This window comes from Hemiscyllium ocellatum, chromosome 32, assembly GCF_020745735.1.
Source record: "Hemiscyllium ocellatum isolate sHemOce1 chromosome 32, sHemOce1.pat.X.cur, whole genome shotgun sequence".
NCBI classification, from domain to species: Eukaryota; Metazoa; Chordata; class Chondrichthyes; order Orectolobiformes; family Hemiscylliidae; genus Hemiscyllium; species Hemiscyllium ocellatum.
In genome coordinates this window covers 33,799,548-33,816,255 of record NC_083432.1, presented here as the reverse complement: position 1 = coordinate 33,816,255, position 16,708 = coordinate 33,799,548, and the positions used below count along the sequence as shown (strand labels likewise).

General features: G+C 38.6%; 1 protein-coding gene across 2 annotated transcripts in view; it reads right to left on the bottom strand.

Annotated features, from left to right (window-relative positions):
• Positions 1-1,295: 1,295 nt before the first annotated feature.
• The window catches only part of dusp3a (dual specificity phosphatase 3a), a 42,847-nt gene continuing 27,434 nt past the window's right edge, over positions 1,296-16,708 (bottom strand). For both annotated transcript variants that reach the window (XM_060849000.1, XM_060849002.1), the window contains exon 4: positions 1,296-9,562. In XM_060849000.1, the coding sequence (XP_060704983.1) occupies positions 9,357-9,562 (206 nt within the window). In that variant the 3' untranslated portion in view covers positions 1,296-9,356. The remainder of the gene's footprint in view (positions 9,563-16,708) is intronic.

Below are 16,708 nucleotides of genomic sequence, written 5' to 3'. Positions count from 1 at the left end.
ATAAGGGGCTGGACACTTGAATGACAAGTTTGTTCTTATAAGGCATAATGTAGTTGAAAGAACATAGATATAGTAAATGGGTTTGTATCAATGAAATGTCTTCTTCAATATATGAACTTGGAAAGAGACCATTAGAATTTCATTCCATTGTGTTTCAGTGTGGTTCCTGAGGTCTGCCAATATGGATACAGGCTGAGTTGTTATTCTAGGTTAAGGGCAAAAGGTGATGAATGAGGTTGGTACTAAGTTGACAAAGGCATGAAAAAGGGCTACGTAAGTGGGCGGCACGGTGGCACAGTGGTTGTGGGTGGCACGGTGGCACAGTGGTTAGCACTGCTGTCTCACAGCGCCTGAGACCCGGGTTCAATTCCCGACTCAGGCGACTGACTGTGTGGAGTTTGCATGTTCTCCCCGTGTCTGCGTGGGTTTCCTCCGGGTGCTCCGGTTTCCTCCCACAGTCCAAAGATGTGCGGGTCAGGTGAATTGGCCATGCTAAATTGCCCGTAGTGTTAAGTAAGGGGTAAATGTAGGGGTATGGGTGGGTTTCGCTTCGGCGGGTCGGTGTGGACTTGTTGGGCCGAAGGGCCTGTTTCCACACTGTAAGTCTAATCTAATCTAAGTAGGTGTGGTGGCATTGGATATTATGAGAGTTCCTGAATGTGTATAGGACATAGATTGACATGAAGTGTGTGAGGGATTTTAGGGCAGGCACAAAGCATGAGGTGGCACCAAAGGGCAGAAAAAGGGGAGGGCTGGTGGGATATTTTAAAATTTATTCTCTCTTTAAAGAGTTTGGACGTTATACTTCGAGACAGGCTTTCCACACAAAAACTTTCCCTGACTTCTAAAATTGCAATCTCCTGCCTTCCAGGCCCAGAATGATCATCTGATGGTCAGACAGCCCCTTTTAAAGGTTGGGCTCAGCGAGCCAGAAATTTGTGAGTGATTCATGGGTGAAAAGTCAGACTTCTGTTTGTCTCTCCACTGATTCAGCTAGATCTACAGAGTATTTCCACTATTTAACAACCTGCTACACTAACCCCCTTTCTCTACGTTCCTAACATTCTCTGTTTTAATTTCAGATTTCCAGCATCTGTAGTGTTTTGCTTTTATTTTAGTTCAACACACCTGCTTGTTTAATGTTAACACATTGTTTTCCCGATGTCCATTTCTCCACACTTTCTTTAGTGATGGGTATAAATCTCAGTTTCTCTGCTGCTGATTTGGAATCCAACATTTTTGCTAATGTCAAAGGTGATGGAGTTTAAGAAAATATTTAACCAACCCTCAGAAAATCCTTCATGTCAGAAGTTTAATTTATCAGGTTGAGCTGTCAAACATAAAATCTGATGTAACATTCACATTAGCATTCGCCTTCCCAAGATGTCAATTTTACATGGAAGGTATTCTGTCTTGTAAGTCAACCATTGTCATCAGCAATTGCTCTGTATCAGAATTTTATTAAGCAAGAGCTGATTATTTCATTTGTCATCTTTCATTTTTATTACTTGTCTATGAAATAATCCCATTAATCGCCACGTATGGGGCTACCAGTGAAATATCCCATAACTTTGAGAGAATATTTGGAATGCTTTGGATGTTCAACCATTGAATGCATTCAAGGCTGATTCAGAAATATTCTTGAACAATAGCAGAGTTATGGGGAACAGGCAGAGAAGAGAGTTGAATGTTGGGACAACTCAGCATTCTTATATTTTTACATTTATTTTAACATATGTTGTTTTTAAAAAAAATTGAACTATTTTGTAAGCCAAATACTGCGATAAACAGGAAACCGACCTGAATCAAATCAAGTGGAGCGATAAGAACATCTACAACTTTTGATCAAAATTACAAACAGAAAATTAATAAAAGGGATAAAAGGGGAATGCCACAGTTTATATTTCTCTCCCCAAGTTAGGCATTGTCAAACAATACTACAGGATTACTAAATGGTATTGAGCAAACTATTCTTGTCTGAATTTAACACAAACAATGTGCACAACGCATTCATCTATTGGTGAATGCCATCCTTCCCTTACTCAGGTGTGGCACAGGTGTTTCCTATATTATGAGGAAAAGGGAAAAGTGCAGGCAAATTTAAAAGGTTAAGGCAATGGCCATTAGTCTAAGAATATACTCAATTGCTTTTCCCCTGGTTATGTATAATACACAGAATCATTGTCCTTGGTTGTCAAAGTAGGAACAACCTCTACTTGCTGATGAAGCTAAAATGACATTAATAACTTGCCTTGAAGATTCTTTACAATTTTTTAAAACATTTTCAGCACAGGAAGACAGAATCTGACTATAATTAGACCATCCCTTTCAGCTTCCAATTAGTGATTTCAATCAATGGCTGAATTTCTTTTTACCAGTAAAAGGCTCCGAGATGTGCTCTCAATTACAGGAATATTGGAAGCATGTCATTTTTGTTACAAAGTGCACACGGTTAATATTTTCAAGGCCATCAGCAATTTACACGGTGTATAGAAAGAAACTATGGCTTGAATTGTAAACTGACAAATATTAACACAATTCTGAACGGTCTGCTTCATTCTTACTTCATTGGCTGTGTTTCAACAATCATCAGGAGTGAGTGAGCAAGTGCATTAATGCCTCCAGTTCGCATTCTTGAGTCATACCTATAAAATTCATTAGAAAGTTTAAATCTGCATCGATCGTTTTAATATGTGTTTCAACATAAATTGTGCTTACAACCAATTATCTTTTACTTCAGGGATCTGTATTGGTTGCTCACTTACTTTGCTGAACTCGACTGTGGCTGGGATTTTAAGATTCAGAAGCCATCTATAAATGGTGAACATGTCACAACTATAGAAAAACATGTTCCAGTCAGTTTTTCATCCATGTCTATCTGAAATGTCCAATTATCTTGTGACGACCATTTGCACTTACGGATTTACGGACTGAATGGTTTTGTTTTGTCCCATTCATTCAGAACAAATAAAAGCTTTCTACCCTTAGTTAGGTGAAGGAATATAGCTTCAGTATATTTGTCAGTTTACAGTTACAGAATTAGCAAACATCAAAAGGGAAGACAAATTGTTCCTCTCTGTTCATTAAAAGTCAACAAACATTTTTCAATGCAACTAAAATGTAAAACATGTTCATATACATATTCAAATACATTATATATAATTATATTTCTGGACTATTTGTGTGCCATGTTAAAGGACTGTGACAATCAAGAACTACATCAAAATATTTCATTGTTTGATTAATAAATTTGGTACTTTATTTCCCCATTGTGATTTTGAAGAAATCATTAAAGTCAACGGCTGACACATTTTCCAATTGAGTTCTTTGTTTTACCTAGATCCTACAGTATTCCTAGGCACCCTATTCATTGATTCTCCTTCACTTTTGTGTAGTTTAATGTTACTGCTGTCCTCACACCTCCTAAATCATACATTAAGAGTTGGTTGCATACAAAGCACAAACCTACTAGTGTAGGGCAAGTTAAAGGTTGCTGTGAGGTTATGAAGGCAAGTCAATCAAACACAATGTTGGTGTGCATTATCTGATTAAGTTAGGTAATACTAAGTTAAGAACGAACTGGTTTAATACTCAACACTCTTCTTGCATTGCAACAGTTAAAACCAACAAGTTTCTGACAGAGGGGACACTGGTCAGATCAGCATTTGTTCTCATTTATTTGAAATGCTGACTCATCCTAAGTTACTGCAAAAGTTACCTAGGTTTATGAATAGATACTGTTATCTTTAATGACCAAGTGTTGGTCACTACAATCAAGCCAATGTATCTTCACGGTGGTCACATATGTGCTTTTATGTAACTATCACTCGATGGAGATCATGAGAAGAAATCTCAGCTGATTTTATTGGCCCCTCCCTGACCAGGGCTACTGAGGTCATCTGCAGCCGCTCACTGTCACTTTTGCTGGGAAACATTTACTCAGCAAAGGACCTGGTACCCCCTTGGTCTTCATAGCTCAATCACTGAATGGCGCTGCAGATACCAATAAGGAAAAAACTATTGTTTTAATATCATTTACAATCATTATTTATCATACCATACTAGATGAACTGGGTATGCATGTAAAGAAAGAAGCCAACAAATCTATAAGTCCAATCCAAGCTTAGCATATATTTAAAATGACTAGACAATCCTTGAATTCAACAATTGTATCCAAAACCTCAAAGTGTGCACAGCTGCCAGCCACACACTCCCCCTACTGTTCATCATCTGAACACACATGTATGCAATTATTAATCAAGACTCTGGTCATATCTAGTCAAATTTAAGTACAAATAGTTTGATATTCCTCAAATAATTAAGCAATGCCAATGAAATGGTCTAGATTGTGAAGCCTAACCTTGTACCACTTGATGCTAAGTTTTAAATGCTACTGCCAGACACAGCAGCTGAGCGAACTTCTGAAGAATTGGCATAGACAATCTGGCTGTTTAGAAAAAGGTTCTGGATTAGTGGTGCTGGAAGAGCACAGCAGTTCAGGCAGCATCCAAAGTGCAGTGAAAAAGGGAACACTTACATTTACATAGTGCCCTTCATAACCACCAGACCTCTCAAAGTGCTTGACAGACAAAGAAATTACCTTTGTAGTGTAATCACCATCTTATATAAGACAGTGGCAGCTTACTTGCACACAGCAGCTCCCTTAACTGGTGATGTGATTGATTTAGTATGCAATTGAGGCACAGGCTCTAATGTCTACTTCACAATAGTGAGAATAATATGTTTGAGATGAAAATGCATAAAGCTAAAGATAGGAAAATTTTCCTGAGTTCAACACCTGCATTTCTACAACAGAAAGCATCTCTGTACAGCCTGCGTTAACTTGTAAAATAAGGAACATTTTAAATATGCAATTGATTTAAGTGCAGAGGGTTATAATAGAAAATGTTTATGCATATTTACATAGGCTTGAAATAAAATCAGTTAGTCTAAATTTTAAATTCCTTCAGAGTACACAGAAGCGCTATCTATAGATGACCACTAAAATGTTTCTTCACTTGTATTTGGCAAGCCCATTTTATAACTTATCAATTATATTAATTAAATTTTATACTGATCCAGCACTGAACTTGCATTGGGTACGATCATAATGCTGGTGAAATACATCCCTTATACTACAGTATACTACATTGAATTACAAGCTAGAAATGTCAGTTACATTAGACCTTAACAACATTAATCAGAACAAGGGTAAAACAACAAAACTCTTTCTGGCAATTTATATATCGTTTCCTGAAACCAAGGAAAGTATAAGTTGCAGCAAACGATAACAAGACAAGAATGACAAGGCAACATAAAGGGTCTTGTGATGCAGTGGTAGTGTCCCTAAGATCCATGTTCAGGTTTCACTTTCCTCAGAGATGTGTCAGAAACATGACCAAACAGCTTAATTAAAAATAACTACAAATAGGGAGAGGAGAGAAACAAAAGAGAAAAGCCTAGAGGACCTTTAGCTTCTCCTGGCCAATCAGGGCACGAATGATTAAACAAATTAGGAGGCCTTACGGTGCATTGGTTGAAGTCCTAGCTGCTCCAGAGTTGCGTCATACATAACGTGTTTGAAAAAGTTGGTTAAAAAGAATCCACAAAAAAAACTATGCTCTTCTTGAAACTACTTGGGTAACCTGCTGATCCCAGCTTGTGATTCTCCTAATTGTATCAGTGTGGTTATTCCAAACACCGTCTCTCATAGAGTTTCCTAATTAATTTCTAAATCAGTGGTCACTATATTTGAAGATTGGAATCACATTAAAAAGCTTCAGTATTCAATAAATTGCCTTGGGCCAGTTGTTTAGAGTGACAGGGAGCACTAGAATTTGGTAGCTCAGTCCGGGTAATGCAATCATCTGAACACGAGTCTAAGTGTATTTTATCCCACTTCTCAAAAAAAAGGCAAAATCACAGCAATATTGAAAATATACAGATAAATATATATCATATTTCTATCAATAAAATAAAAATCCAAATTTAAATACATTCTCTTCTGAAAAAAAATGCACAAATCTCATATCTTACTGCAAAAACATAACAGCTGAAAAACAAAATAATCATTTAAACCCAATTATTTAAAAAAAACACCCAATGAGTCTGATTATCCTGTCAATAGGAACTAGACGAACAATGACTAGACAGCTGATTTTTCACCGCTCGCCCTAATTTTTGAAAACAAGATTTCAAAATTTTCTTGAGAGACTTGTTTTCCAGTCTCACTGTTACTTAGTTTGTAATTCAAAATCTTGGCAATGTTTTCCAAGTCAACAGAAAAGACAAAGTGCCACACTGAAAATTCTGCTGCCAATTCGCTATGAGCTCATTTTGCATGGCTAACACAGATGAATTTCAAACCCCCTGCCCCCAGCACAACTCCTAGAATATGAAACTGGGTTCAGTGAAAACTTCATTATCCACACGCTGTCAGTTTACATGGCAAGACATCATCTGACTAAACTGCTGGTTAACATTCTCATTGTTTAATTCTCTTCTACCTTTTCAATAAAATATAATTTCTCCTTTCAGATTTTAAAATTGTATTTGCTTTTAGGTGCTCGATATTGTTGTGCCATTTATGGAAGCAGGGAGTTTGAGGGACCTGGAAAGATTCTCAACTTCCTCTTTCATTCACCTAGAAAGGGCAAGGGTTTTCCTATCACTATGGTGGAGAACAAAGATTACATTGTAAGATAAATATTTACATTAACAAAAAACATTTGGAGCTCATATACACTAGATACACTTTGTTGTTTAAGGTATTTACTGTGTCTATTATGTGTAAGTCCACTTTCCAAATTATACATACTTTACATGCCCACATTATGCCCATTATATCTTTTCAAACCTTTCATGAACCAAATATAAAATTATCAATTCATCACATATGATTAACTTCAACTGTAAATCTACAGTTTTGCAGTTCCTGCATGTGTAAAGTCAGTTTATCCTCTACTCAGAAATGGAACAGCATTCATCTTACTTTGCTGACTGATGGCTACAAGGGACATATGCTATCAGTCACAAACAGAAGCCCAATCAATGTTTGTCATGCTTTCACGATACTTTGCTTTTCATAGCTACAAGTCTCAGTGTTGGTTTCCACTTATAACAAAGTGTGAAAAGAGCCACAAGTGCCAGTTAAGAGTCCTGTAAGTATGATGTATTTCAATTGTAGCCTGAAAGCCACATAGATCAAAACCAGAGGTAAAATAAAATGACTCAACTCTCATCTGCCTCTCTCCCCATCCAAAATGTTCTCCCTTTCCTTCTCGAAGGTAGCTACTCTGGGATACTGTCCCATGGATTCTGGCGCACTGTTTAAGTAATTATTCTTCAAGTGTGAGCATTTGGGTGGTGAGAAAAAGCAGCTTAATTGGCCAAAGATTGTAGCATAACAGAATTTGATTCTTTACTCATAGAAACTTGGACACCTTTCCAACATGAGTCACAAGACAGCAACTGGTAATGGAGAAACTTGTTCATTAATCCTGTCCCCAGCCTCTAAGCACCAAGGGTGGTTTCCAGCAAATAGCAGAAAAGTTAAATTGTTCTAGATACGGAATCCTTCCTGGGACTTGAGATTCAGTGTGTCACAGTTCAATCGATAGTCAACTTTAACATGTAAACAAAAAAAGGAAAGCTCTTGACTTGACATAACTAGTGATCAAAAATCACTAAACATTTCGGCATTAGATTTGGACAAAGAGACGTCCATTGCACCTTTAGGTTATCACCTTAAAGATAATTTCTGTTTCGTCCATTGGTAGCTAAAAACATAATAAAATATTTGAACAATTGCCAATTTGAACAATGTCTTACTGCTACAGTCCTAATGACATGCACTTTCCATAAATAAGAACAATTACAACATCTTGCAAACTCAAAGTTAGTTAAATTCGGCAAGGACCAAAGCTATTTTTCAAGTTTCTTCAGGGAACTCTTCAATCCACTTTTCTCCTTCCCCTACCTCCCCCATTCCCTCGACCTAAAACAAAGCTTTCTAAAGCTGACAAAGATGCAAACTGAGCCCAGTTCTTTTAAAGTCATGTGCTTTGCTATAATTGAAAAAGGGTCAGATTCTCACCAGTAGATTTGCCGACTTAAGACTTTTGACAAACTGTCAAAATGGGGGCTGCAAAGCAAACTGAGCACAAGAGGGAAGTGTCACAACAGTTGAGTCATAACAAGGTTAGCAAGGTCACACAACATTATGGCAGTCAATCACTTTCTGCCAAAGGAACTCAAACCCATCACCAAGTTCTAAAGTCCAAAAGAAGACATTGTTTGAATAATCAGTGTGCGCCTTCAGGATTGCAAGGAGGAATTTTTCCTTGTTGCAGGATAACTACTTATGTATATTTTAGGATTCACACAAGTTGTGAGAAAACATCTGACACATTTGGGAAAAATGCTGATCATGCGCTGTCTTTATTTCCTTAGAGGAGCTCACAGGCAATCACAACCACCTACCGGCTGCCTGTTACAGAAAGAAATTATGGGTCTGATTGTCATCCATTCAAACTGGAAGATAAGTCCAGCTTTGAATCGGGCAAAGAAGCTTACTAATCTGATAGCAACTCAGTGTAAAGTGTTGATATTTTTTTCCAAAATGGGTTCACAACAAGAACTTCAAGTAGCTCATGCTCCAGACTTAATGTGCAGGTTAACTGCATTCAGTTAGTACCCACAGCCATTACCATCAGTGGAGGTAAGTGCAGACACTGAGCACTCTGACACTTCCATGCATTATTTCTACTGGCCTGCTTTTTTACTTGGATTGATACCTTCTCATTTTTAATTTTTACATATCCTGTTTTTCTAATCAACCTGTTCAGAAATGTCAGTACTCACCTCTGGAGTAGCCAGGACTTGAATCTGAGCCTCCCGGTCCCCAGGAAGGGACACTAACACTGTGCCACAAGAGGGCCTAAGAATATCCTTCCAAATCAACCAATTCAGAGACGATATTACATACCTCTGAGGTAGGTGGGACTTGAACCCAGGCCTCCAGGTTCAGACATAGGGGCAGTACCACAGCATAGGTCACTGTCCAGAACAGTTACATTCCACCGCACAATGTGCATCCATCAGCTTTGAAAGATTCAATGAAATTGGTAAGAGTGAGATTAGTTTTAAAAACAAACTTTGAGCTGCTGAAACCATGGCTTTATACGTATACACACACACAAAAAAATTCATTTAAAGAAAGCCAATCCCCCTGAAGAAAGAATTGAAATATTGGAACTTTGTCCTCGCCCCTAAAATCAACACACAACATTTGGTACAATAAAACCTCAGGTATCTGTAAATTCAAACCAGGTGCTGGCTACTTCCAAAGTGGTTCTTTAAGGTTTAATTTTACCCTCCTTAACCAGTTTCTCATTTAATTGACAGAGTTGTCGCAGAAATCCATCATTCGGCCCAATTTCTCTTTTCTGGCGCACGGTTAATAGGGCTGTCTTCACATCCATCTTGTGTCGGAGCATGAGGTAAGCGATAACGAGAGTAGGTGATCGGCTATATCCTTCCCGGCAATGCACAAGAACTCGTCCTGGAGAAACACAGCAACATAAAATTAGCCTCAAATGTCCTACACATGAAATAACATAAACCACTTGCTGCCTCAATTAATCTCCTGGACAGCCATGTAAATTGCACAGTGGAATGCCTAAACAGCTTTTCCAATGTTTTAAATTCCTGTGTTATTATCTGCATTAAACAAATTCAGTTCTTGTGGATTATTTCATTGTTATTTGTGTTGGTTTAAATTTTTTGTGATCAACCTGGCTCTGTGGTGCTGTGGCAGTGTCCCTATCTCTGAGACAGGAGGCCCAGGTCTAAGTCTCACCTACTCCAGAGGTCTAATAACATCTCATGTTAGATTAAAAGCTTGTACATCTAACAATAACTTATATGTTTATAGCACCTTTAGCATCGTGAAATCCCCCAAGTACCTTCACAGGAGCATGAGAAAGCAGAAGCAGAATTGTTAGTCAAGCACAGAAGTTGACATGAGGAGAGATAGCCAAAATCTTGAACTCTGAATAGTAACCAACTCAAACCCATTCCTCTACTCTATATTTACCCTTGACTAATGCGCCTAACACTATGGGCAATTTAGCATGGCCAATTCACCTGACTATCACAGCTTTGGATTGTGGGAGGAAACCAGAGTACCTGAAGGAAACCCACACAGACACAGGGAGAATGTGCAAACTCCACACAGACAGTCACCTGAAGTGGGAATCGAACCTGGGTCCCTGATGCTGCAAGATAGCAATGCTAACCACTGAGCCACCGTGCCGTTTCCCCCCCCCCATCTTGAATCAAGAAAGATATGCAGAGAGACGGAGAAGTTAAGGGAGAGAATTATTCAGCTTAGGGCCTGGGCAGCTTAAAGGCTCAGTCATGAACAACAAATTGATTAAAATCAGGACTGCTCAAGAGAGCAGAATTGGATAAAAGGGTGTCATGGTGAGGCTGGAGGTGATTATACAGAAAGAACAGGGATGAGACCATAAAGAATATGAAAACAAGGATGAGAATTTTAAAAGAGGTATCATTTGACTGTGCCCCAGTGGACGTCAGCAACTATCAGAGTAATAGATGAACAAGATTTGATCTAAGTAATGACATTTACAGTATTTTTTGGGTAATCTCAGGTTTTTGGAGGATTACATGTGGGAGTCAGGCTTGGAATATATTAGAATTATTAAGTCTAAAAGTAGTGTAGACAATGATGAGGGCTTCAGCAGTGGCTGAGCTGAGGTGGGGTGGAGTTGGACCATGTTATAGAGTTGGAAATGGGCCATGTTTTTACAAAACAATACAATGAGGCACACACAGATACTTGGATTTCTGACAGAAGTGTCAGGAATTTTCTGGTGGGCTTGGAGATAACTTGAATTATTTGGATATTTCATTCGGGAGAACAATAATGCTTATTAACACAGGATCTTGCTCCATTGGACACGTTACTGAACTGTGAGTCAAAAAGCTGCACTCTGAAGTGCAGCTAAAGGATGCAGCTGGTACAAGAATCTTCACTGAGCCAAACCTCCTCGAAGGAACAGGAAGGAATTTAATAAAATAAGCAGGTTCTTTGTACAAGTTCACAGAAGATAGTTCAAGACTCTCAGCAGGGTAATGTCTTGACAGAAACTCAAAACTAATATCCTTTAATGGCTATCAAAACTGGTTACACATGGCATTGTTTATATTTATTCACCTGTCGGCAACATGGAACACTATTTTCTCCATTATCAAAACCTATGAAGGCCATACCTATTATTTATGGCCCAAAAATATCATTAATTTGGAAGCAAACAAAACTTGATTATCTCAGCAAATAGCCTTTCACAATTTTAAGGTCAAAATGGAATATTATTAGACAGGCATATAGAAGTCAGAGGATTACTAGAGCAATATCATGGGACCAAGAAAGAAGTCTGATAGATAATGTCAACAAATTTGCTCACTATGAAAATGCACTTCACAAATGGCTTGGAAATAACTATTTCGGCTTTCCTTTGTTTTGTCTGTAGCCAATGTTTGCTCACACGACAGAAACTTACTAACCCTAACACAAATCTCGTGATTATCAACCAAAATGATCAATAAATTAAGAAGAACTTGATTTAGATCCCAATTTCGCTCAGGTGTGTTGGAAATTACTCAAGCTTGCATTTTGACCTAAGCTTTCCAAATAGAGGTTTTTTTTTGTTTTGGATTCCTGCTTGTGATAGATCTCCAAAAAGAAAGGCTGGCTTTTTGTCTACAACTTTCTGGTCCTGTGTTCTTCTACTTTTCGGAAAGCTTCAGGTTTTCATGCACAAGTCGAGGTCCACATTGGAAACCAAGCCACTGTATTGTGTATTGTTAGGCGGATTTCCGTGAATCGTACGGAAATTTACGAAGGACACGTTCATTCACTATGTATTGAACAGTGTGGTCTGAGTGGCCAAAGATGCAAACTAGATTGTCCTTGAAATTCCATTTGTGAAGGAGGTGTTATAATATTGCAATGGAGATAACAACCCTGTTAGAGGAAAGGCCACTGTCTGAGGGAGGTCAAATCCTGCATGCTGTACCATTGTATCACTCACCAGGACTTTGAGGTAGATATGAAGAGAGCCTAGAGGTTGTACCTTAAATCACTGTTGCATTCACAGACATTCAGACAGGTTTCTGTGGTTTGGGTCACATATTCATTAGATTCTGAAGTTTTTCATGGATTGACAGTTCTATGTTGGCGTCAATACAGTCCCACTCTTAGCATTTTTGCCTATTGGCACACGTCAAGATTTGGGAATATTAGACAGGAGTGGGAGTCCCTGGATTTATTTTTGTCTAGCTTTTACTGGAACTGCAGCAAGTAGATGAAGAAAGTACCACAAAGTACACCAGGCCATAAGATGCAGCAGGATTTTAAAGGTACTCTTGAGGAGAAATTTGCATGCAAATGTCAGACCATAAAATGCACAACAATTTTACGCCTCATTGTCATATAAACATCTTATGATCCAGCAAACACAGTAATCTCAGTCTACTTTCTGCTCCAAAACCATTTTAAAGATTTAATATTGATAACTTGACATATAATCCATGAACATAAATTACTTTTCAGACCTATTACATCCAATTAAGACCAGTGTCATTAATCTAGTCATTGGAGACACATTAATTTTTAAAATTCATTGTTCAACATTGACACGGGTCTATCACAACCAAGAGCACAAACATCCAAACTGATTCACAATGACTATCTAATCATTAACAACTAGAATGTTCTGAAGAATATTTTTGGTGCATTAGTTTGTTGATCTTATTTGGAAACATATAGACATATTTGTACAATATAGAAGACAGCACTATTGGATATAAAATATTGAATGTCTAATACAAATGCCTATTCTGTCGTTTTGTGGAGTGAACTGGACATTTAGTAATGAATGAGAAGCTGTAAGTTAACAAACCAGAGTGCAGCAGAAGGTAAAATGGAAAACTAAACTGTGCACCTTGTAATTCATTCAAATCTAAGTACAACACACATAGTCTACCAGTCGATTTTCTATTCTACTTCCAAATTCACAGCTCCAGCTCTGATGCAGAGGATGAGAAAGCATCTTGGAAAATGAATATAAAGCAAAGAACTGTGGAAGCTGAAGTTCTGACACAAAAATAGAAATTGCTGGAGAAACTCAGCAGCTCTGTCATCATCTATGATGAGAAAGCAGAGTTTCTGGATTCAGTACTTAACTCTGCTTTCCCTCCACAGTTTCCCCAGCAATTTCTGGCCTAGAAAATTGGACCTATATTGGTAAACATATTGGGTGTTTACAAACTGGCCTTCTCAGAATTGGCTTTTAAAACTAAGGCTTGAGGATGTCTTTTTGCCATTAATGAAAATATTGTCTGGCTGTAAAGTTTAAAGGTCACTATTCCGAAACATATCAATAAGGCAGTGGGACAGTGAGAGCATTTTATTTCCACTAATAAGCGCATCGCAGAATCTTGAGACTAGGTTGCTGCATTCTGGGTTAACAGTTCGGCAAAGCTTCTCAATTGCATCGTAATGATTCACCTTCTCTGGTTTCCGAATTATTGTCAATCTGTATCTTTCCCAATTATTATTTGTACATAAGTGATGAAAAATGTCAAATGCCCTTGAGAACAAGTAAATTCAGCACTGACAAAGATGAAGGAGGTTGGCTTCTCATGTTACACAATCAACTTTACAGAACTCATCGACCTCCGATTTTTATCTACAGGAAATGCTTAACTAATGCCACATCAGAATGTGTGGGTCATCACAAGGTTTTGGTCCAAAATTAAGCAGCTAACATCAATCTCCATTATTTTCTAATAATTTAGTATTTAATATAAATTGCTGGTGACCTACAATTTATGATCTCCTTTCAAATTATCCAATTATTTCTACTGTGCACTATGTACCACACATTAATTTGCGAGTGGAACTCTGCAGACACATCAATGTGCTGCCATTTTATTGTACAAAATATTTTCATTTTAGCACCACTATACCAACTTAGCAATTGTTTTATTTAATATGTTACAATAGTAATAAAATATAGACAATTGATTTTCAAATTCTATCATTTGAGTTTTATTCCTAGGACGTTTGTGTTCTGAAATGGTCTCAAAAGGGGAAAAAAAAACACTGAAACATAACCACAGTAAACATCTGACCACAGATTGAGCCAAGTTTCATGGAACCATTAATAAACAAGAACCAGTCAAAACTGAAATCAAAATTCTTATCAAAGCAACTGAAACCAGTCAAGTGTGAATTAATTTGAATCCCCTCTTAGATTTTTCAACATTATGAGAAACCCACATATTGGAAATAGAAAGAAATGACCTCCAATCAGCCAACTTAGAGATAATGAACCCTGAAACTAGAATACACAAATGAAGCATATTTCAAGCATGGCAGAGCCCATGGAGATGGATTTGAATTTGGAACTAGAGGAAGGACAAATCCTAGTGACAAAGTGAATTGCAGAAATGTCCAAACACTGAGAACTCTAAGATATTGGCAATATTCATGGTTGTCCTCAATTCAGGAAGTCCCTATCCAACCAGATTGTTAAGTCTTCAAGTCCTCAAATATACCCCAAGGACCGAAAACAGAATATTAATTTCTCTTCATTCTTGTGCTGGACACTATTCCCATTTTAACTTTGCAAATTTTGTTTGTGTGTAAGAGAGTTTGATATCACATCTTTGATTTTTTTTCTTGGCATCAATCTATAAATAAATTGAAAGCCACAATTTATTGAGATCACAGTAGGTCAGACAGCATCCATGGAAAGGAAGCTAATGTTTGGAGCCCTGATGACTCTTAATCAGAGCTGAAGGCTTGAAACTTTAGCTTGCCTTCTCTCCACGGCTGCTGTCTGACCCGCTGTGACCTCCAGCATTTGTTGCTTTCAGTAGAGATTCCAGCATCTGCAGCAATTTGCTTCTATAATTAAATTCCTCTGATTTTCACTCAAGAAAACCTTGTATTTTGCTTCTTATTGTTTGTGGCAAACAGATTAACTACATAAGTGCTACATTACATTTTTGATGCAGCCAAGCAAGGAGGTTGGAAATGGGAGCTTATTCAACCTTACTTTGTGGTTGTAAAATAGATTCTGTGTGTGGGAGAAAGTTGAGCATTTGCAAGATAGAAACTAAAATTATTTTGATCCTTTTTCTTGCTGTGTTAATGTAGGATGAGCCAAACCCTTCAGAGAACATTGCTGGTACACACACGCACCAACCAACCCCATCGCCTCTTGGCAGAACAGTAACTCCCCCTCACACTCCCTCAAAGGACACGCAGGTCCTGGGCCAGCTCCATCACCAAACCCTTACCACCCGCCACCTGGAGGAAGAACGCCTCATCTTCTACCATGGGATCAAGGTGGATTTCACCAGTTTCCTCAGTTCCCCTCCCCCCATCCTATCCCAGATCCAACCCTCCAACTCGGCACCACCCTCTTGACCTGTCCATCTTCTTTCCTACCTATCCACTCCACCCTCCTCTCAGACCTATCACCTTCACCCCACCTTCATCCATCTATCACTTTCCCAGCTACCTTTCCCCCAGCCTCACCCCCCCCTCCCATTTATCTCTCAGCTCCCCTGGCCCACAAGCCTCATTCCTGATGAAGGGCTTATGCCCGAAACGTCGATCCTCCTGCTGCTTGGATGCTGCCTGACCACATGTGTTTTTCCAGTGCCACACTCTCAAGACTGCCCACCCATAATTGCTCTGGGGAAGGTGATGGTGTGCTGCCTTCTTGAACATCTGCAATGCTGTCACAGTAAGGTTAGGGAGTTATAGGAATTTGACCTAGCAACAGGGAATGAAGAATAATAATTTTGAGTCAGTATGGTATGTGGCTTGGAAAGGAACTTGCATGTGGTGATATTCTATGCACTAACTGCCTTTGTCCTTTCAGGTGATGGAGATTGTGTCTTTGGAAGGTGCTATCAAATCACGCTTGGTGATTTGCTCTGATGTAGATGTTGTATATGTTACATACTTCTGTCACTACGTGTCAGTTATGAAGGAAATGAATGCTGAACTTGGTTACTGGAATCCCAATAAGATAATCCAGACTTTGTCCTGGATTAGGTCAAACTCATTGAATGTTGTGGGAGATGCATCCATTCAGGCAAGTAATGAGTATTGCAGCACAGTCTTGCCTTGCATATGATGGAAAGGCAACAGGGAGACAGAAGATGAGTTATTTTTCACAGAATTCCTAAACTCTTATCTGTTCTTTTGGCCAGTTTTTATATGACTGCTTCAGTTCAATTTCTGGAAAATGGTAACCCCCTATGATGTCAATAATGAGTGATTCAGCAGAAATATCATTGAATGTGATGGAACAAAGGTTAGATTCTTTCTTGTTAGAGATGGCCATTTGTGCCATATACGTGCTAAACAATGTTGCTTGCCATTTATCAGAACATGGTTAGAGACAAAAAAACTGCATAAGCTGGAAATCAAAGTAGACAGGCAGGATGCTAGAAGAACACAGCAGGTCAGGCAGCATCACGTCTTGGGTCTAACCCTTCTTCAGGACTGGGTGTGGGCGTAGGGAGAGCTGCAGATAAAGGGGTTGGTGGAGGCAGGGTGGTGAAGTGGGCATAGGTGAAGATAGGTAGAGGGTACAACCTG